Source organism: Thalia democratica, chromosome 4 (assembly GCF_965202585.1).
Source record: "Thalia democratica chromosome 4, ktThaDemo2.hap1.1, whole genome shotgun sequence".
Taxonomy (NCBI): domain Eukaryota; kingdom Metazoa; phylum Chordata; class Thaliacea; order Salpida; family Salpidae; genus Thalia; species Thalia democratica.
Genome location: NC_139168.1, coordinates 56,429,553 through 56,453,919, shown reverse-complemented (window position 1 = coordinate 56,453,919; position 24,367 = coordinate 56,429,553). Strand labels below are relative to the sequence as shown.

Sequence of the window (24,367 nt, the reverse complement as noted above, 5' to 3'; positions counted from 1 at the left end):
TTAAACAAAATAAATTAAACAATATAAATAAACTTCAATAGAAAAAAACAAAGACAAAGTAGACATTGCCAACGTTGCGATAGGATACGCTATGGCTTGCCTTGCTGATGTTATTATGGACGTTGCTCTTTTAGTATCTAGGTCACGAGAACCAAAACCTAAGGTTTCGGACAGTGCATCACAAATTGATCAAACGTTGCTTAATAGAGATGAAGAAGACTTAGAGCTTGAAATGGAAATCGATAGCCAGTTTGGCATGCCTCTTTCTGAAATAGGTGTGTTTTACACGGATAAAAACAAATTAGCTATTAATTAAGAAGTTTAATGTTCAGAATTTGCTTACTTAATTTTTATAAAATAACAAGCTCTACTTAAAAAAGAATCCTTTTGAATACTTTGTATAGTTATAATCTATTTCTAATTTGGAAGTTTAAAAACAGCCTGTGAGACTCTAATTACATAAATAATAAATACTTTAAAGTTTTTCTATCACAATCTTGCTTCTATAGCAAAACTCTCAGTAAAATTGCTTTTATTTTAATTTAAACTACCTTATTTGGCAGTTTATTTTTTCCTTGAATCTGACTTATTTTATACTAGATATACAGTTGTTTTTTATAAATATTTAGTTTTAGACACACGAAGTAGACAGTTTTAAAAAATAATGTTTATAACAGTTATTAAAGTTTTTAAACTCAAAGATTATTCACGTTTATGTACTTTAACTTTTTCTTTAGTTTCAAAGTCTTTTTTGTTTATTTATTGACGTTTATTATCTTTTTTGTGTTTTTTCTTTAAATTTTTTTGCATAAAAAATAGTTTAACATAATATTAGTAGTCTTGGAATAATATTGATGATGAAAATAATTAAAGTTATTAGAAAATATGTATAACTTAATGTTCATTTACTGTTAAAAGGCTCGCTAGATTCTATTCCGAGTGTACTTTCTCGAGCAATTAGTATTTTGTCTGCGCACTCAAAAGCTCAATTAAAAGCCAAAAAAAAGAAAAAACAAGAAAGCACAAGTAAGTTGATCATTTTATCTAAAAATAAATTCTTATGTTTTATTAACACTTTGTTATATTTTAGGTCAACTTCATCAAGTAATGTCAGTCCTGACTGACGAAGTTGTCATTCGTACTGCTGAACGTGTTGACGTTAAAAAAGTAAATATTTTTTTACACTTGTTAAACACATATTTACATTTATTTACAAACATAGCTAAAAAAATGTATACAATTTGTTTACTAATATGTCTTAAGTATAAAAATTATTTAATTAAATAAACTTATTAGAACATTCTGAAGAGGGCAGAAGATGACTGGGGGAAAAAGAAGGTAAGTTTAGTTATAAAATACTTAAATTACAACTAAAGTTTATAGTATAATTTAGGTATAAAACTTTTATCAAAAAGTAGTTGTTAAAAATAGTTATGTTTTTGAACAGAGACGGAGAAGAATTGATTCACCATCATCATCTAGTTGCGCATCTGAACTTTGTAAGTTAAATGTTTTAAGAAGTTTTATTGAACTTTTATAAATTAAAATTAATTCTCTTTAGGTTGTGTTTGGGAAGATGTGATTGATTTGGAGTTTAGCGAGACCGAAGTTCAAGAAAAAATACACTACGGAGTGTACAAGGCAGTTGCTAACATAAAGAATCAGCTCATGAGAACACCTATTATTGAAAAGGATATCGGTCTGTTTAAAAAATACACTAAGTATCTAAAACAGCTAACTACCTTTTTAAAATAAAAAATCTGAGATTTTGTTCAACAGATTCAATTAACAAACAATGTTGTGCCCCTTTAATTAAAGTTTATTAAACAAAATCTCAAACATTTGTCAATTTGTGTTTGTATAAGTTGAGAAATTTTAACTTTCGATTTAAATCTAAAAGTGTAATATTAGAAAATTTCTTAAAAGTATGTTTAAAATATAGTTAGAGCTTATTATAACAATTAGCTAATGATCTTAACGATATGCATTTGTGCACAATAGTGCTTATAGATACAATTAAACTGTGCATAGAAAAGTTATTTTAAAAAAAAATTGAATAACGTTTGTTTTGTCTTTTTCGATTAAAATAAGCTGACTATAAAACAAATAAATAGTTTATAGCATGTTGTTTAAATGGTTAGACTTTCAAAGAATAATTATTCATATGTTGATATTATCTTTATCAAACTACTTTGGTATTTTAGCTTTTTACTATATGATCTATGTTATAATATTTTTTACTAACTTCATAATAATTTCAAAGATAAAATAAATTAACCAATATGTAAGCAAAACAATAACTTGAATAATTTAAACTTAGATCCAGAAGAGTTAGCAGAACTTCGAGGTAAATTTATCGATAACACTGTTGCAACTGCTTTAGAAATGCGCAGACATCGTCATCAGACTGAAAACGTATCAGTTAGCTCAAGGAGAAAGAGAATATTTCCACGTAAGATGCAAACTCACATTAACAAGTCCTTAGAAATGATGGCACAAACTATAGTCGATAAGTGCAAGGCTGCACCAAAGTAATACTTGCTAATAAAACTAATTTAAAGTTAACTAGCTATAACTAATTTAACTTAAGTCAAAAAAAAATATTGATGAGTTTAATTCGCTTAAAATGGTGTTTATAGTAAAACAGCTTAAACAAATTGATATTTTCAAAGTGTACAAATTTGCACAACAGTGCAAATAGTATCCATGTTGATAATTTTTATGTTATACATTAGTTATAGTTTAATTGAATAATAAGAATTTCGCTTAAATTGATAGATGTAAGAGAATGAGTTATTAATTTCTAGGTGTTATTTTAGTTTTTTTTTATAACTATTCACATACTTTAAAATAATAAAAGCAATCAAACTGTAATAGTATAACATCAACTAAAAGTTCTGTAAAGAATATAATGATTTTATTTTTAAATATACGTGCATTGCATAGCTTTTAGTTTGTTATAAAAAGACTGACTTAAACATATTTTTGTATAGTAGTTCTTTTAAAAACAATTACTAATTTGTAGGCTACCAACTGAGCAAGAGCTGGAAGGTTTGATGTACTATATGGTTTCGCATACTGTACTCGATTTTATATCTTGTCAAATTAACGAACTGATACTCAAGTCCATAAAATCAAGGGGTCTGATGAAAGACCGACTTAGTCGTCATATTTGGGCTTCTGTTGGAGCAGTAATAAATATGAAGATAATGAAGCTTGGGTTTGAAAATGTTTTATACTAAATTATAATGATAACTTTATAAAATTTACCGAAAAATCAATTTAAAATTTTTATCATTTTCAAGCAAAAATATAACTAGCATGTCTGTTTTAACCAAGATTAGTAAAAGTATATATTTGTAGTTGGCCAAGGGTTAAACCGTGTCTAATGAAGCCTGCAGATAAGGCAGATTATCTCGAATTACGCAGAAGTTAGTTTTATTTTTATTTTTTAGTTTCATATAGAATTACTTTTACCATAAAATTATCCCAGAGGCCCTTCAAAAACGTAAAGATGAGGAGAGAGCTAAAGCGAAAAAACCAAAAGTTAGTTTTTCAAAAGATGTTAAAACGTATTAAAAAAGATTATAACAAGTTAAATATCTTGAATTCAAGATAATTTAACAAATATCTTTTAATTAAAATTTAGAAGCACTTCATTTATTACAGTTTAAATTATTAAATAATTAACATAAAAACTTTATATATTTGTTTTGCGGTTCATTTTCAATGAAGGATTGTTTTTGAAATAGTTTAAACTATGAATTTAAATGACTTTAAAATATTGATAACTACTAAAAGGAGTGTTCTATAAAATTTTTGACAAAAGTTTAAATTGCTCAAAACAAAATTTTGTTTTGTATTACCCTTAATTAAAAAAATTACAATATTTTCAGAAACCAATTAAGATAAAAATGTGTAGTGGATTCACTCCAGGCAGCGTTAAAACTTTTATGGACAAGAAACCTAATTATGATACTTACGCTGGATCCGTTTTTAACTGGAAGGAAGACTTGACAAACTATGTTGTTAAAAGTAAAGATTACAACAAAAGTTACATGTATTTTAGGTAATAATTAATACGCAATGTGTACTAACATTATGTAAGTCATTAAACTACTTCTACTAATGATAGTAACATTAACTAGATAAAAGTAGAAAATTTAAGTTATTATTTGTAGTTTTAACAGTCTTTTTTCTTTTTATACGAAAACATTTATTTCAATAGTTAATTAGTCAAAAATAGTCAATGTTTTTAAATGTTTATTTGTTCGGGATAAAATCGAAAACAGCTAATATTAAAGTATATCTATTTTTTACTGATCTGAAACACATTTATTTAGTTTTTTTTAAACCACAACGTTTTATCTGATACATAAATATCGCTGCTCTTCAAAATTACTCATCACTTATATTGTTACACAAATTTTAAATTCAAAGGTACAGACTTTAAACTAAAAGATTGCAAACATTAATGCATTATTAAACTAACCAATACATATCAATAGCGATGACGAGGAAGAAATTGTTTTAGAAGAAGCTGAGTCAAAAGCTCCGACAACTTCATTTCTTGAAGATACGAGTGATGAAGAAGAGTTTGAAATCGACCAAGAGTCTGCCGAAGTTGCTTTACAAAACTTGGCTGACAACTTTAGCGAAAACATGCTGTTAAATCTTGACAATGGTGGTGACTTCGACCCAGTAAAACTTAAAGGCCCAGAAAAACCAGCTATGCAATCGACTGAACAGGCAATGAATACAACAATGCGACAGTTAAAAGCTTTTCTACGCATTGCAGCTCGTGAAAAGTACGAAAAAGAAAAAGCAGAAAGAAAACAAGAAGAAGCTGAGTTAAAAGCACAGCAAGAAAAAGAGAAGGCAGAAATGGCAGAGTACGAAACTGAAGATAATGCATCAGAAGAAGAACCAATTGATGAAGACTTAGGCGATGAAGACGACTCTATAACTTCTGCTAACGATGACTGTACAGCTGATGAAGTGGGTACCGTTGAACATATTCAAAGTAATTTAGTTGTAGAAGAAGCAGTTCCTGGGGCTGAAAGCTTTGCAGCTTTTATGGCTGGAGGAGCTGAAGCAAACCAAAACAGCGACGAAGTTGTTTTACATGAAAAAAGTAATGAAGAAAAAAACAAAACCAACGCTGAAATTCTAAACCAAAATGAAAGACAAGAAAAACTTGTTGAGCTTGTAACTTCAAATGAACAATCAATGCAAATTAATGAACCAGAAAGCGATTTTGGTTAGTTATATATTTTTATTAAAAGTAGTTAAAGCTTTAAACTTTTATTGTAAACTGCAATGAAGAATACTCACCTAAATAAGTTTAAGTTGTGTCTATTTTACAATTTTAAAATCGCTGAAGCTTAAGAATATAGTTTATTTTCATAACTAATTCTTTTTAGTTGAAGCCGACACTGAAAGACCTGATCCTTCAGCAAGAAGCAAGTACAAAAAATCAACTAGATTAAGTGTTAATTTAAGAAATGAAAAAGATTATTCGCAAATATCATCTGCTTCAGATGCAACTACAGTAACTTCTGATGAAGATATGAAAACATGTCACTCATTTTCACAAAATACTAAGTTGACATCAAGTATGTCACAAAGCCGAAACACTAGTTCAAAAGTGCTTTCTGCATCATCAGCTTTATACGATTCGAACTCTATGGCAGCGATTTCAGAAAAATCTATTAGCTCTATAATAGATTCTGAACTTCAAGCGAACAGCACAACAAACAAAAGCCATTCTTCTGAAAAATTTTGTAGTCGCGAAAGCTTTTCTTCAATAAACAGTGATTCTTCTTTGAACACTTCTAGTATAAGTACTGCTTCTTCTAAAAGTAAACCATCATCACGGAATATAGCTCCAGGTCCATCGTCTGCAGTTTGCAAAACTAAACGGTATGCTTTACCTTTCTTTGTAAACATTTATACTAGTTTATAAAACTTTAACTCAAGTTATCTAATTGTTAATATTTAACTGTTATAGTATTGATTTTTTAAATCTAATAAAATACTTTTCGTAATAATAGTTAAATTATTTTTTATTAAATATTTAGTAAATTAGTTTTGAAAAATGCTTAATTTGATTAGTTATATCTTAAATAACAGCTCCGACGTTTCATTTGACGATTTAAACCAAAACGTTTTACAGCCGGATTTAAACAATGTACCTAATAAAGATTTAAATTATGAAGTTATGGTACGTTTAAAATAAACATTAATGTTCTGACATAGACTTGTAGTAACATAATATTTTTTAACAGCTTAACAGTAATGACAAAAGTTTATCGTCTTCGGAGTACGAAACTGTTTCTGACTCTGAAACTCAGATGATAAATAACTATCAAAAGAAAGTATTTCCCTTTTCAATGCCATTTTCAATGTACAATCAAGCATTTAAAAACAAAATACCAGCAAACCTTAATGGTCAAATGCCCAATCAGTTTTACCAGTCACACAATACCTTTAATGAAAAAAACTGTAATCAGCTAAATGAGTATAAAACTGACAAAAATAAATGTAAAAGTTTCAGTAGAAAAACTAAGACAAAAAACCAAATTAAAAAAATTACACCTCAAATACAACCATATATGCAAAACATGAACCAAACAAACTTACAATTACAAATGTGCATGCAGCAAAACATGGCAGGTGTGGACCAAAAATTAGTTGTAGAACAAATGCAGCAAGCTCAAAACTATTATCAACAAATGGGAAAGTATTACAAAAACATATTGGGACAAATAAAAAGTGATGATTCGGATCAGGACTCTGACGAGGTTACCAAGCCTTTGAAAAATGACTATAATACTCATTACCCAGCTATAAGAAAAAACCTAGATTGTGTTCCAAAACAAGAAAGCGAGACTAGTTCTGTTACTTTAACAGGTAGATATTCTTCATTTAATTGAGGCTTTTTGTAATTTAGTCTGTAGTAAATTGATTTAATAATACCTAAAAACTTTGAATACGTTAATAGTCAAAGTGTTTAAGAATAAATTGAAAACTTTATTTTTAAAATAGAAATACTACTTTTAGACTCCTCCAAGTCTTTAAGCAGTGTAAAACAACCTCAGTTGTCTAAATCAATTGTGCAATCTCCGAAAGATGTTAACTCAACTTTTGACTCTAATATTGGATCTTTAAGTGAATCTTACTGTAAGCCTATTACTGAAGGTCGATTAACTAAACAAACGAAATATCGAGAAAGACGTGCCTCTAAAGCAGTTTTGAATGTTAGCACTCAATCGTAAGTATAAAAACAGTTTTTAGTATTTACATTGTATATTACTTAATGTTTTTAGCTACATTGCTAGTTTTACTAATCTTTTTTTTCTCTACTAAACTAGCTAATTTCACTTTAATGTTTGTTTATGTTATACTATTAGCTAAAAATAAAATAAAATAATCTATCAGATAGTACTGATACTTAAACTGATTGTTTATTAAAGGTTTGAGACTTATATCATTTTTTAATAGATCGGCACTAACTCCAAGACGTCCAGATGGAAAAAAGCCTTCAGAAAATAAGTTTAGACGGAGAACGGTAAGTTTTAACTTCCTATAAAATCGTTGAAAAACTTATGAACAAACAACTAGAACACTAATTATATACGTGAATAACTAATTTACAGTATAAAAGAAAAGATACCGAACCAAAAATAACAGCAAACGATTCTACTTCTTGCGACTCTATTTTGCTTGAAAGTGATCCGTAAGTTTTTTACATTGTCTGTTTTGTTTCTTCAATTTTATTATTATAAATGATGCTGACATACTACTCTCAGTAAATAAACTATCTGAAAATTTAAAAAAAACTTGAATTTATTTTAAAGAAAAAAAAATTTCAGACCACAAACCAATATCCTTAGACCTTCTTCAGGTTATAAACCTAACTCTTCAAAGGTTGTTTTTCTTATAAAAGTCTAGCTAAATTTTTTACGATATCTATTATTTATTTGTTTTTTATTAGAACAACAGTCTGGCATCAAATGTAAAAAACTGTGAGAAAGTTGATTTGACATCTACTTTTAGCTCAAAGTGAGTTTTTTTTAATGCAAATTATTTTTTAAACATACTTATATCTTTAAACATCATCTGAGATTTGTTTTAAATAATTTTGTAATAACATTTAATAAAGGTCTCAAAGCGAAGTAGATGAACTTAAACTGTCATCGAAAAATAGTAAAGTTATTATTCCGCATCCTCCAAGCGGAACTCGGAAAAGTCTTCAATCGATAAATTGCAGAAGATCAAAACGTAGATCTGTAAGTTTCTTGAAAGTTTAAGTTGTTGGTTTTAATGTTTTTACTATAATTTAAAATAAAGACCTTTTGAGATAAGTAAAAGTTTATTTTTTAGGTTTTTTATATGTTATGTGTTACAACGTAACGTGATCTCACATAAAATATCAAAAAATGTTTTTCAAGCTTCTTTATTTGTTTATATATACTTCTCTGTTTATATAGGCTTTAAATAGTTTTTTAATAAAGTTTTCTAAACAAAACTTAATAAAAAATTAATCATTTAAAGTCATATAAATACTTTACTTGATAATCTTTTAATTTTTATAAAATAATTGTTTGATATTCACTGAAATATTGGTATGTTATGAAATTTTAAAGTACTACTTTAGAATTTATTGTAAGTGTTTTTCATTTATCTTTAGTTTTTTTTGAAGTTTTTTAAGGTCTAAACTATTATTTACTTAATGCTTTTTAATACACTTTTTAAAAAGTTTAAATACTTTTAAACATATAAAATTATAATTTTGTATTCTTTTTGTTGTATCAAGGTATTTTATTTGCTGAAGCTTGTAATTTTTATTTTTCTATTAGAGTTGCACAGATTTTAATAAATTAGTACACTTGTTACAACTGTTTTATTAAACTGTTAGCTTTTCTCCATTTTCTGCTGTAAACTAATTTTTCCGAAAAATAACAATTTTTCCAAATTGAATTCACAAACAATAATTATCATTATAGCTTTAATTCTTTGTTAAATTTTAACTTGAGGGTTTTTTTTTGGATTTAAATACAACCAAGCAATACATGTTCTAAATAAGTTGTATAAAAACAAATGTAACATTTTATTAATAACAAAAATTTAAATACTTTCTTGACAGAATTCTACATTGTTAAATGTGAGTGCAAACAGTTCAATCGCAAGTTTATCTGAATCAATAAAAAGTATCGATACGAAATCTGCCAGATCTAATTGCTCAAAAATTTCAATTTCATCAGATGAATCTTCAGCTCCCTTGATAAACACTGCTGCTGATAAACCAACTAACGTTTTTTCCGAGCAGTATTAGTACTTTTTACTAAAACAACAAAAGATAAAAAAAACATAAAATTTACTCAAAGAAAACAGTTTATAAAAGCTAAAAATAACTTAACAACAACTAATATAAAATAAATGGCTAGTTAAAACAGAAAAATTGCTTGTTTTTATTTTAATAACTTCGTTTTAATGAACTATTATCGCCTAAAAATAGAACTACAATGTATATGCCGATTACTGCCTAATTTCAACGGTTGCTATTAAAAACTAAAATAACTTGTTTTTTAATTTATTTAAGTTTTTTTTTATTAAGCAGAACGATAAAATAGAAACAAATGAAAATGCTAACATACACGTTATTAATAAACAATGAGCTTTAAACTGTTGTTTATGTTCTTTTCTACATACTAAAACATAAGTAATTGTTTAGATATATAATGAGTTGTATCATATAAAAAAATTTTTTTTTGCTCTTAACTTAATGGTTTTTACCTGATGTTCAAAATTATAGCCGAGTGATAAAGGTTACTAAATTATAAAAAGCGCTTGAAATTATTCTGTTTTTGCTTTTATACTTTAAACTCGATGATAAATTTAAAAAGTGTTTGCATTAAAGCTGATATCATTGAATATATTTTTATAAACTGTTCTCAACTTTGGGTTCAAATTCATAAACATATGATATTTGAATTGATGAACAACTATTTAATTGTTTTGTTTATTTCAATTGTTCTGTTGTTTTTTGTTAAATTTCTCTTATATAAGTAGATAAAATAATTAAGATTAATAAGTGGTGTGTAGCTCGATATCAATAGGTTTTTCTTTAAAATCAGGTCTATTAATCGTATTTATTTTAAGCGTCGTTTTTATTTTACTTTTATTTTTGTTCGAATATATTGCTGTTTTGTGTTCAATAAGCTACTTTTGATTAATCTAAAAGTAATGCTAACAACATTTCTGCATCGTAAGTTTACTTTTCTAATTCTAGAAATAATTAGTTTTATAAATTATTTCTCTTCAAGTTTTATTCTAGAAACTAATTTAAATAACAATCTTAAAGTTAGTGTAACGATAAAATAAAACTAAACAAAACATTCTATTAACTTACACATTCTTTATTGTTTTATTATTAAAAAAAATTGTTGGTGTATATAATACATCTAAAAGATTTTGATACAGTTAAAATTTATAATTTGATTTTGGTTTGTTGAAAAATGAGCTTAATGTTAAATCATTAAATTAATGTATATTCTAAAAACTTTTTGGTTATTTCACTAGTTTTTTTTTCGACAACTGCTCGATTTAAACTAAGCTTATAGTTTGACTAAACCAAAAAAGTGTTATCAGATTATTTTTCAAATCTATAAAGTTTTAGTGTCTGTTTCAAAACTAAAAACTTAAAGATAAAACATCAAACTATTTATTGAACGAAAAAAAAAAGCGCTCAAATATTTAGTACAACGACCTGATGTACAAAAAACCTTTCGGTTATCGAGTCATACACCAGGATACAGTTTAAAATCATGTCCAGGACAAGATATCATATACAAAAGTTTTTTAATGTAGTAATTTAAAGAAAGTTAGTATACTAAGTAGATTTCAAAGTCAATTATAATTACAGTACTTTGAAGCTAAGAATTATACAAGAAGACAATTGAGGCAGAAAATTAGAAGTATTTCAGTTATTTAAGATTGAATCTTTATTAATTTGAAAGAGTTCATTTTTTATAACAAAAACTAGTCTCTAATACTTAAATGCTACTACTTAGATAGATACATATATAAAGTTTTTGTATAAGGTAAGAACATAAGTTCCGTAAGTCCAAAAACTGTTAATTATTTTTTTAATTTGATTTATTTAAACTGTAAATAAATACACTGTTTATGCAAATTTACTACTTTTAGGTTTCAGACCTAACACAGACAAGTAAAAAACATATAATGAAAACTTGAATAAAAATAGTGAAATTTTAGTTATAAAGAAAATCTTAAACGATGCATTTAAGGTTATATTTAGAATAATAGTACAAATCACTAACTTTTGAAACACCAGTACTCTATTTAACTTTTTTCAACTGTAAGTAATATCAAGAAACAAAATTTTCTTTAAATACTTTAAAAATTGTTTAGACAATTTCAGTACAGTACTAAAATAATAAATATGTGTTTGTACGAAAACAGCCATTTTACGGTTGAGTTGCTTTAAAAATATTGTTTGATACACCAAACTTAAAGTATCAAAATATATATATAAACAATCGTTTTACTAGTACAACAAATCTCTCAAGTGAAAATTTCCAAAGGTATAATTCAAGCGTATAAAAACTTCTTTTTAAGTTTTTTATAACATTCAAAAAGCATAAAATGTGTACAACCAATAAAATTTACAGCAAACTAATTGTTACTTTTTTTATAAAAAAAACATTAAAAACGACAACTAGTTTTACAGCTATTAAATAATTACTTCAACATACTTTAAATGATTTATTATACAAACTATTAATGTTGCTACTTTATTGTTTTTTGAAAAGGCCGGTTTTATCTATCGATACCAGATATTCAAATAAAACAGCAAACAAAAATTAACCATTTGTTATTTAATTTTTTATTGTAAAAAATTTTGGTTTGTGCTGTTTGAGATAAGTTAAGACCAATTAAACTCTGTTGACTAGTTGTATATTGAAACTAAAAACAGTTGTTATGTTTTTTAGTAACAATAAATTTTAAAAAACTTAAAAAAAAGATCATACACTCGAATTAATTTATAGCACACTCATGAAGTATAATATCTAGATACGTAAATAGTACTTTAAAGTGTTCTAGAGTAAAAGTTTAACAAACCAAAAGCGGAACTTATTTTTTGGTTAATATAATAAATTAATTTAAGCATAAAATTTTATAAGCACAATAAATTTTAAATTATAAAAACAAAAATGGAATAAATGGCTTGTTTGGAGTCAAAATGTACATTTTCTCTTAAAATCATCGCAATTTAATACAGTTTGTAAGTATAGTTCACATATTATCTAATTTTTTACTTTTTTAACTGATTTCTGATGATAATTTTTGACTTTCACTCTGTATTTCAAATTTAGATAGGAAATTGTTTTACATTTTTTTAGTAAAGGTTATACTAGTTTATTGTTTAGAAATTAAAAGTAATTATTTTAAATTTATTTAAAACAAATTCACAATTTCAAACTGAATACAAAAAACATACTTTTGTTTTTTGATAATTAAACAAAACACTTTTATTAAAAGTTGATAAATTACAATTTTTAAACCTGTAAGTCTCTAATTTTAATGTTTTACAAGCAAAACACTGTAATGAGAAATAATAAATTGCTATAATTTTAGTGGTGACAAGTAAGGCAAAAGCTTTCATACTTTAAGACAAAGATGCTATTGTTTTTTTTTGTTATAAAATAATTTCGTTTAACATTATTGTTTATAAATTTTTGTTATTAAGGGGGAACTTTAAAAGTGTTTAACATATTTTAAAAACAAAAATCATCGTAAATTTCGACCTTTAAGTTTCGATTTTTTTTTTAGAATTTTGTCTTTTTGGTGGATTGATGAAGCGTAACCTTGAAAAATTTTACGTCTTATGATGTCTTCCTTCACTTCTAATGTATGTTATCTATTGTGTAGTGGGTGTGGTAGTAGTCCCTTTTTATTACAAACACATTTTGTTCACTGTTGCCGCCTTCGTGCTACTAAAAGTTTTGGAATTAAAATAAAAACTTCCTTTTTTATGGTACCGTTTTCGCGTAACATTTTCAAAGGTTCATTTAAAAACTGATGGCCTAGCGTTAAGTTTAAACTTAAAACATTTTTATCAGTCCTTTTTTGACTGATTTTATTTATTGAATATTAGCTTTGTTTTAAAATGTCATTAGACCATTTAGTTTATAGTTTAGTTTAAATATCTGTTTTGTGAAAGACGACAAAAGTCAGTAAGAACTTTAAAGTAAATATAAATTATTTAGATTGTCTATTGAAGAACTTCCTATACAGTTTATTTGTGACCAAAGATATTAGTACATGTGAGAAAAAGCTTAATAAAATTTTTTTTTATGTAGCTTAAAAGCATAATGTGTTAAAATTTCAAAAACAAAATTATGTTTTTGTAGTTATAACATTTAACTAAAGCTATTAAAATTCAAAAACACCAATCTATAGTTTAAATCAAAGAGATTTTTTGATCAAGTAGTTGATTAATTTTTTGTAATATTTAGTTTTGTTTTGACCTATTTAGTTTTTTTATTAAGAACAAGAACTAGATTTAAGTTGCTGAATTTCTAATAATGTTTTTACGTATATGAAACACACAAACTATATTTTGTTTTTTAACATTATAAGTTATGATTATTTTTAAGTGATTACTTTTACTGTTTAGAAATGTTTTGCTTATAAAATCAGACTAAAACTTATTAAACCTAATCTCAATGTCTTTTGTTAATCAGTAAATCACAAACATTTTTTCTAATGGTTATTTTTATAATTACTTTAGTTAGTTTTAAAAACTTAACAGCTGAAGTAGTTTTAGAAGCAAATCAGTAATAAGTGTAATGTTAGACTATTTTTTAGTTTGTAAACTACTTTTTTTACATCTCCTAAATTTTTTTAAGTTATATCAGTTTTTAAGTTTCCAAGTAGTTTGGTTTAAATTTTTTTTATTTAACTGAATCTATATTTTACATTTAAAAAGTCTTCTACAATAATGTTTTAAATAATATATTAAGTACAATTGTCTAATCTATTATACATTTTCTTGTCGTACACTGACCTACTAGTTATTACCAGTTATTAATATTTACGAAATTCTTACTTTCAACAAAATATTTCCTAGTGTACTGAAAAAACCCAATTTGATAAAACTAAAATATTTTTTTATGCTTTAATTTACATAAAAACTGTTTATATCTCAATCAAAAAACAAACTCTAATCTGTTTTTAACTTATGATGAAAAAACTACTTACTAATCTACTAAATTTTTACGTAAAAAAAAAAGTATTTCTCTACATACGAAAAGGCTGTTTCGTAAATTTTGTATGACTAGCTGGATTATGTCCAAATTTTAGAAAGTTGAAATACACTTTTGCATAAAAACATTTTATTTACTCTCAAATAGAAAGCTAGTAACTACTTCTATGGTTTTATAAAAAAAAGTTGTTCATAAAACCTATTTTTTAGTATACAAAGAGTTAAAAGTTGTTGTTAAAACAAGTAGATATTTTAAGTTAAATGTTTATCTAATATCACAATAAATTTGTTTAAACTTTCTTTTTAGGTTCTTAAAAAGTTCATAGAACTTATAAATTGTTAACACTAAAATTTAGTAGGTGTTTAGCTTAGAAAAATTATTGCAATTAATTCAACAAAGTTTTTAAAGCATTTAAAAATACCTATCAATAGAAAAATGTTAAACAAAATGTTAGATCATACTTTTTTGTCATCTTCGTTAAAAAATTTTTAAAAAAAGTTATAATTTTACACATAGCAAATATCAATAGCATATTTAAATTAAGAAAAGTATTACATAAAGTTTAAAATGCTTCATTTATTTTTTGCACAACAGCAAATATATATAGCTTTAAACCTCTAACAGCTTTATACATATTGAAAACAAAGTCTCGAGTATTCTAGTAAAATAAGTTAAAGTTTAATTTTTAAGTTAGAAACACAAAACTTATAGATATCTTGCTAATAAAAACTTCTTGAGTTTATATACAGATATAATTTTTACCTTTTGAATTGATTTTGAATAAACTGCTTTAAAAATAAATAAAATCATATTTTACTTTAGTACGCAATTCCTGTTGAGTACTCGGTTTTAAACCAAAAATCTTTGTGTTCAAAATTACATCATGAATTCGTTGAGTATGCTAAAATTTGGCAAAAATATCATTTTATTTAAACTGTTTAGTTACTATTTAAAGTTTAACAATTAACTTTTGTAAAAATATTGCAATACTCTTATACTCAATACTCAATAATAACATAATATTTTAAACGGAGCAAAAACCTAAATGGTATACTAGTTTAAAAACAACCTAAAACTTTTTCCCACTTGAGTATACTATTTATATTTTTGTTCCGTTTTAAACATTATGTTAATCTCAACAGTACAGTGCTTATTCACTTATCCGGACTTCACTTATCTAGACGCTCACTTATCCGGACTGTTTCAGTCAAGAAGAAAGTTCAAAAAATTTTCAATAATAAACATTAACATTTTTGTATGATACAAATATTTTAGCTTTGATGTTGTAAGAAAATTTTAAGTGATTTTATAAATTCCGTAAGTTTTATGCTGAAAAACTTGAAAAAACTATTTTAGCAAAACTTACAATAAAAACTAGTTTGTTAGAAGTGATTTGCTTCCCTTAAATTGACTTCAAACTTGTCAAAGTTTTTCGTTTTTCTTTATGTTTTTTATTTCTTTATTTACAAAGTTTTTTTTTTTACTCATAGAGATAGGTTTACATTATTTTTAGTTTTTAAAGATAAATTAAGTTTATATTTTATCTTAAACAAAAATTAATATTTTTTTTAATTAATAGTAAGGGCAGGTGGAATTACAAATGATGAATTTTACTTGCTTGACCCTCAAAAAACGTATATCGTTGCAGAGGGTTAGTAAGTCTGATGTTTTTCTACCTTAGAAAAAATAAATTAATTGACCTAAAATTTAGGTTTTACTATTTATCATTTTATTCTGTATTATATCATTTATTCTATATACTCACAATTACTATGTATTTGTTTTACCATAACACTTTCACTATGCATTGCATTATATGCAGCAGTTATACTATTATACGAAAAATTTATATTTTATATTTATCCGGAATTTTAGTTATCCGGACATGTTTACAGAAAAATCTTGCCCAACGTGTCCGGATAAGTGAATAAGCACTTATTGCAAAATTTTTACAAAAGCTAATTTAAAACTTTTAACTAAATAGTTTAATTAATATGATTTTTTGCAAACTAAACTGCTTCCTATTTACTACAAACAAATGTATAACAATCTTTATACAATAAGTGAAAAAAAAAACATTAAATAGTTGCTTAGTCTTAAAAACGAGAATAATATTACAACTCAAAAAAAAGTTTTTGAAGTTGAAAGGTATACTTTTTTTGTATTTTATACAATTTTTCAATTTAGTAATTTATCTTTTTGACAGGTTTTTGTATGGTAGCCTTGAAAAGAAAATATAAAAAGTGTTGTTATTGATAACTTTGGCAAACAAAATAAGTTTATATTTACTTATATGTTCCAGTTTTGTTGTAGTAGCTTTAAAAAGTTTGAGATACTTATAAGTTTTTAATAGTTATTTGAAAAAAATTAACTACTCTAAACAGTATAAAAGTTTTAAACAATGCTAAAACCAAAAGTGTTCTAAAGAAAATCAAATAAAAATACTTTTTAACGACTAAATTTGTTACTGTTATAGTTTGCAGTTGTTCTTTTTAAGAAAAGTAGATTAATATTTATAGTTGAAGATTTAATATTTAACATTTTAATAGATAGTAAATTGATCTTTATATGAAAAAATGCCTGGAATTTGTAACTATTATACGACGAAAAAAAATAATATATTTGTTCCTTTTGACTGTGCAGATAGGAGAGTAAACTTATTCACAAGATTTCAACAAATAAACTTTTAGTTAAGAAAACAAAAGTTATTAAGTTTCAAAATACGGAACTAAAAGCTACACAAAAGTCAATATGATCATTAATGATGTATTATAAATTGTAAATTATCAATCTAGATCATAAAATTTTAACAGTATTATTGTAGAAATGTTAGCAAACTTCAAACTACTTTACAGGTTGTAGATGATTTGTAGAAAAAAAAAGTAATGAAGTTAAAATTAAAAATTATAATTGAGCTATCCTTTGATTTGTACCTTTTTTACAAATGTATTCATTAGACAATTTAGCTTTATTAATCTTTTTTTTGTAAACAAATTATTTTCAGTTATCTGATTTGTATATTATTCTACTTTTGTTAGACTTTTCTTAACTCTTTTTTAGAATATTGGTATATGTAAATTTATTGTTATAAAAAACATAATTAAAAGTATATTTGTTAATAAATTTAATTACACAAGTTAGTGAAATATTATTTCTCTGATATATTATAATTAATAGTTAATGATTACACTAAATTAATATTTTTTGTAATATAAACTTTATTAAATTTTTAATAAAAACAAAATCAAGATCTTGAAGTTGTTTTAAATTCTAGTTTGTTTTTCTTTTATTTCCATAACTATGAAATACAAGTAAAATATGTATCAAAAACTCATTTGTTTCAAATGGCCTTTAACATGACTCTAGTTTAAAAGATAATTTTTTTTTTGAGTTCTTATGATAAGAGATGCCTAGCTTAAATTGTTAGCATGGGGGTTTGTTGAAGTGTTTTTAAAAGATAGACATGGGTCTCAACCATTTTACTCAGACCGATTGAAATTCTACAGAAGTAGGTAAAAATATTTTTAATTATCTTACTGTGCACATGTGCTCACTTGTGAAGCATTGGTCGAAAACCATCAGTTGATTTTTATCTTCTACTTTATTTAATTGATGTTTAGTAATTTGAAAATTTATAAAAGTTGTATCAAACGTTTTGCTTTTTTCACAGAATCATTTAAAATACATTTAACAAAGTTTATGGATTTGGCTAAAATTACACTAATATTTATATTTACAACTTCAATCAAAACTTTTTGTGAAAGTACAACTCAAAGAATAGGTAAGTCTATCTTTACTTGTAAATTTTTAAAATACAAAAATTTGCATTAATATAACAATTATAATAAAAAAGCGAAACATTGTAAACAATTTACTTGAGACTAGTTGAAAGTTCTTGGTTAACATACTATAAAACTAAATAGTACCAGGCTCTTTTTATGTTAATAAGCTTTAGATTAAAAATTACTTTTGGCCAAAAAAGTATTAACAAAATAGAAAAAAATACTTATAGTTGTTTTCTTTAAGCTTTAATTTTTTTAATCTGATATGTTTTAAAACTTATGTTTAAATATTAGTTTTCAGACGTTTTTAAACAAAACTTGAGAAAAATGTCATATTAGTTTGTGCATGAAATGAAGTTAACAACATATTGTGAATTTAAAAAATTTAGTCTAAATAATAGAGCAATAAATGACTTTCGGGTTATAAAATAGAAACTAGAATTTCTGTACGGTTTAAAATAGATTTTACGAGGTAATTATAATTTGTAGTCAAATCTTTAAGACTTTTTATAAAAATATTAATCCGAAGTAAAACTTAAAGTTCTAAAGCAAACAATATTGAATTTAATACAATTTTTTTTAAAGTTAAAACCAACTTTCATTAATATACATTCTACAACAAATATTTTATATAAAGTGTTATATAGTTATTTGCCTTAACTAAAAAAGAATGCTCAATTTACTGGGATGTAAAGAGCTTATATAAATAGATTTATGCAAATTTGCATAAATCTATTTATATAAAGTGTTATAAAAAACTATGTTTTAGTTTAGCTCTTTTAATTTTAATTCTTACAAATTGAATAAGACTAGATAGGAAAACTATACATATGTACTTAATTTACTTATAATTACTTATTTTAAAAGTTTAAATTTTTTTTTCATTATTTTCTTTTAGTTCTTGTCAGTATAAAGTTGCTCAAAAATGAAATGGTATGGTAAAATTTTAGTGAAGTATAAAAGTTTTTTAAACTTATAATAAATAGTTACTTCATAAACAGTTAAATATATAACAAGTCTGTATTAAAGTTTTAATATTGAATTAAGTAATTCTTTGCCAATTTATAGTTTAGTATTAATAGAAAAATAGAATTAAAAGATTTAAAAAATTTAAGACAAAAGAAAATATACTTTAAAGCTGAACCAAAAAGTAAAATATTATTAAAATTGACTACAATAAAAACACTATTTTTATAGATTTTAGTCATAAACATCTCGTTGTTTACAAATTTTCTGCATAGTGATTCTAATGAACAATTTTTTTAAAACTAAGAAGTGGTAGGTGTTTTTGCCATAGATAGGACTTTGAAACTACTATCCATGTAGTTCTCTGCATAACTAGGAATGTTTAGGAGGTGTTCATAGATGGGTGATTGTTTGCCTTTGTGCTTTTTGTCGCGTTTAAAAAATAACCTTTTTAGCTACATAGTGTTATCGGCTAAAACAAAAACGTTAAAATTACGATATATGAAGTCATTTTCACATTGAAAACTAAAAACGCATACTACGTTGCTTAATTCATAAGTAGGTGTAGCATCCTTAACTATTTCATTAACCTCTTGGTCGGTGTTATACACTGCCATTAACGACACGCTGTTAAAAGTAGATTTAGTAATTAGTGAAGCTTGTCTAGCTAACCTAATTGAGTTTTCATTGGTGTAAGGAAGGCGAAGGTAAACCGGGCAAAGTAAGTGGACCGGATTCTAAAACTATACTAATATTTTACCATATCAATTTAAGTTTTAGAAATTTTATTTTGATGAGAGCTAAACAATAATAATAAATAAACTTTTCAAGGTTTATAACGAGTGATTTATGTATAATTGTCTAATAAAAAACAGTACAAAGATTCATAAAGTACATACTACAATCACAAAAAATCGTTTTTAAATAACATCTTACCTGTTTTATAATATAGAAGTAAGGTTTTCTTTTGAGCATGGCTCCACTGACTCCCCTCACGCGACGCTTCTGACCATGATTAAACTTTTAAAGTAAAAAAAGTTTGTATATTGTGTATTCCTAATCGCTTGTTAATAAAGATTCTAGCGAAGCAAGTTTGTTGGAATAAATAATAAAAACAGTTGGCGAAGTACTTTTCTTTATTGAACTGACATATATTTCTGGGTGTTAAGCGAGTTAATGTATTCCACAGAGTTATCAAGATCGAAAAAATAACTAAACATAGCTATGTTTCGTTACTTTAAACACCGCTATGTTTAGTTACTTTATGAAACTTGGTAAATCCCCTCAAGTTTGTTAATTTTGATTAACAAACAGAACCATATGTCAGTTTAATAAAGAAAGTTACTGAGCAATTGTTTTTATTATATTATATATTTTAAGCTTTTAATTTAATTTAAAGTATTTTATAAACATTAGCAAAAAACAAAAAACTTTAAAACATTTGTCTACTAAATTATTGAAAAACTTCACAGTATAATTTTAAGTATTTTAAATCATAAGTTAGATGATGTGTAAATTATAAAAGTGTGTTGTTTAGGTCGCGTAGCCAAGATGTACTGAAATAATTAATGAATAAGCTTCATCAAAATTAATTTTGACAGCAAGTTTAAAAACGAATTTATAAAAAATATAAACAATATTTTTACAATAGCCTCGATCTTAGTTGATTTCAAACTAACCAGAAATAAAGTTATTAGTTTCCATAAATACTATTAAAATATTTTTATGAGACATGTGCCGGAGAAATCATATAAAAAGTTAAGTTTGAAAAAATCGCATAACTAATGATTAGGCTTTTTTTAAGCTAAAATATATTGTTTACTGGAATTTTCTTACAGTTGTACAACAAGTAGTAGTAAAACAAATAAGAAAAAGGACTAGGAAAACAAGTAAAACTTTAAAACAAGTTTTGGCGTTTGTGGCTTTTCTTATAGATATAAATTCTCTACTCAACAAACCATCGAAACCTATAAAACAAACTTTTAGATTTAATTATAAATATATACATAAATTTAGTATAAAACTTAGTAAGTTTCTGGATTTAATCTACCTAAACCATTAAAAAAGGTTTAAATTGAGCTACCTTGTGGTGATTAAAAAATGCTTGTTCTTTTTCTACTTTAAAAATTAAATTAAACTTATTTTTTTTATTACAAAAGTAATTTTAAAAAACCTTGGTTTCTATTCATATCTAATACTTGCGAAAACTTCTAATGATTTAAACATTGCGTATTTAATTTTAAAATTCTAAAAATTGACATTGTACTTTTACTTAGTTAATGTAATAGGCTAGTCACTATAAATTCTTTTAATGTTTGAATGTAGATATAATCGAGAATAATGGATTAAGGCAATTTGTAGTACAACTAAATTGCACAAACAATGAAGAATGTACACAAATTCTTAACAGACTTAATGAAACAATCAACAGTGCAAACCTACCACCAAGCATTATTACTGGTTAGTAATTAAATATGTTATTAATCTATATTTACAATAAGAAAATAATTCAAAAACTACCCAGCTTATACCTCTGCAACTAAAACAGAGAACTTTAATAATACTTCCTGTTAATTATTTAGTTTAGTTACAAGTAAAAATAACTTTATTTATTAGTTTATTTTTTCCTAGTTTTAATAATTAATTAAAATATTAAGTAAAAAAGTTTGACACTAATATTAATAATGATCAGTTTTAAAGAGTTGTTGCGTTAAATGTTTTTAAGCGTAATTTTTAACAGCTACCTCTAATCTTAGTTTGCTTTAAGACATTTATGAAGAATAAATTTTAATACTTTAGATCATAAATTATTCAACCGTAAAATGTTCATTGGGTTTAAAACTACATTTAATATATTTTGTTGGTTTTTATAAGATAAAAAAATTAAAGTGTCTTTTTTGTTTAAAGAAACAAACTTTTAAATAAAAGTAACTGCTTATATTTTGAAGGGAAACTTGTGTTTAAATTGCTTAAAATATCTGATGTGATACATAATTAAGTATATATTTTAGTGTTACTACTGTAAAAATCATTAAAAAAGTGTTTTAATCTTTAAAACAGTATTTTCGGAGTAGATTAGTTTATACAGAAGCGCTAATTTATACGTGTTTAATTTTATTAAAATTACAAGTTTATCTAAACTTTAGCCAATTAATTAAATAAAGTGTTTAAATTTTTTTTTGTCAAGGTTTTAATGATATTTATAAATAATATATAAACTAGTTTTGAGTATGATAAACTTAAATTATGCATTTAATAGCTGTATGAGACAAGTTTTATATTAATACTATAACTCTTAAGTTTGTCCAGGACACAATCACCGTTGTTTTGTGATTTTTTAACTGGCATCAGATAAACAAACAATCGAATGATTCCTTGTTTTCCTTATTTTCAGTGTACTTGCAATAATACGTTTTAGTTTGTTTAAGTCTATTGATAATGAGACAAAAACTATCGAAAGCGTTTTAAACTTTTAATGGGTTGAAAAATGTGTATAATTTTTTTCACAAGGATCATTCGATTGTTTAATTATAACTGTATGAGTAAATAGAATGTAACATGCAAATAAGTACTGATGCAGTGTTTTATAGTTATTTTTTTATTTCAGGAGTTATAATTTATTAAGAAAATAGTCGGTAAAGTAGTTTAAAGTCTTAAAAATTTATTTGTTTAGATTTTAGTTTTATATATTATGTAGTTTACAGTTTACTTTTAACAACCTAAAATAGATTTTGACGAATGTAGGCAGATTAAGTCACCTTGCCCAGAAAATACATTTTGCAAGAGTAACAAGTACTCATACAACTGCTTTTGTATAGAAGGATATGAAACTGTTGTCCATGACCACGGTTTGCCTTCTGGCGTTGAATGTAGAGGTACAATACTTTCTAATTAATGTTTACTAAGTATAACAGTAGAGACGGCTCTAGGCTTTTAAATTTGGAGTAACATGATTTTAATTATTACTATATTTAAATAACTTCTATAGTATGTCTTTAATTTAATGCTTTTCAAAAGCTACTATGAATATAACTTTATTTGCCTTATAAATAAGTATCAGTTCAATAATACAAACAAAGTTTTTCGCGAATTTTGGAAACTAATTAACAAAAATAAAACTCTCAAATACTGATCAATCCATTATGTATCAGAAACTTTGTAAGCCATGTACAATAGAACAAAGTAAATGTAAATAAAGTTTCAGAAAAACAAAAAAAAAAAATTTACTTTTGCAAAGTAACTGAAGTAATTGCTAAAATTAAAAATCATTTGTTATTCTACGTAGTAGGAATTAAAAACAAAACAATTTTGAAACTAACAAAATTAGAGTTTTTAATTTTTTTAAAGTTTTGTACTAAACTCTATTTGAATATTACTTTTTTGTTTACGTAGAACAACATTTCTTACCTGTGCATCATCAAATTTAAAAAAAACTTACTAAATTTTTAACCAATCAAAGCCCACTTTTTTTAAATATTTTCACAATATTTTTTCTTTAATCACTAACTTATATTCATTTTTTTTAACAACTAGGTCTGAAATACTATATTGAGCATTTAACTGTAAAAACAATTATTTTTTAACAAATGATCATGACGGCATTACAAGCTTATAAGACAATTTAATTTCTGATTTTTTTTTTCAAGTTTTTTTTTAATATTTCACTAAAAACAAAGTTAGAAAAAACTCAACAACATTTTTGTTTTATTGTTATTGTTTATTGAACTACAAAAAGCTTTCAAAAATTATTCCTAGGACTGAGTTTACGAAAAATAGTTTGGATACAGTTTAATGTATTGTCTATGACATAGACATTTTACTTAAAATAAAAATTGCTTAGTTTAAAAACTATAGTACAAAGGAAAACACGAATAAGTAAAAACTTTTTTGTAAAAACTATTTAAGTGCTCCATTTTAAAGTTTTTAGACTTAAACAGTTTAAATAGTGCAATGACATTTTTATGAAACATTAATTTAAAAAACATCAAGAAACGCACAAGGCTTGCCAAAAATTAAATTTGTCTAAATCTAGTTGTTCAAATATTGTCTTTACAACGTAATTAAGATTTTCTTATGTTCCTTTTTCAGGTAATCTTAGGTTTGTTTTTGGAGGTAGAAAACAGGCTTTAGGGATTCCGGTCTAAAATCGCCTCTGCAATAGAGATAATTTAAAAGAAAATTAATACTGTTTTCTTAAACTGGAAATTTTTAAATAACTAAAGTTAAGCTAAATAGAAAAAGTTTGAAAGCTTAAATTTTTTTGTAAACTTATTGTTCCTTATTGCAAATTAATTAAGATATAATACCAATTTTACCATATATAAA

At 24.9% G+C, this 24,367-nt stretch overlaps 1 protein-coding gene across 5 annotated transcripts in view; it reads left to right on the top strand.

The window, feature by feature from the left end:
• The first annotated feature begins 17,968 nt into the window (after nucleotides 1-17,968).
• LOC145833832 (uncharacterized) overlaps nucleotides 17,969-24,367 on the top strand; it is a 51,594-nt gene continuing 45,195 nt past the window's right edge. For 4 of the 5 annotated variants that reach the window (XM_082941030.1, XM_082941029.1, XM_082941027.1 and 1 more), the window contains exons 1-3: nucleotides 17,969-18,075; nucleotides 21,368-21,502; nucleotides 22,771-22,917. In XM_082941030.1, the coding sequence (XP_082797156.1) occupies nucleotides 17,994-18,075; nucleotides 21,368-21,502; nucleotides 22,771-22,917 (364 nt within the window). In that variant the 5' untranslated portion in view covers nucleotides 17,969-17,993. The remainder of the gene's footprint in view (nucleotides 18,076-21,367; nucleotides 21,503-22,770; nucleotides 22,918-24,367) is intronic. The other variant, XM_082941031.1, reaches the window with a different exon arrangement.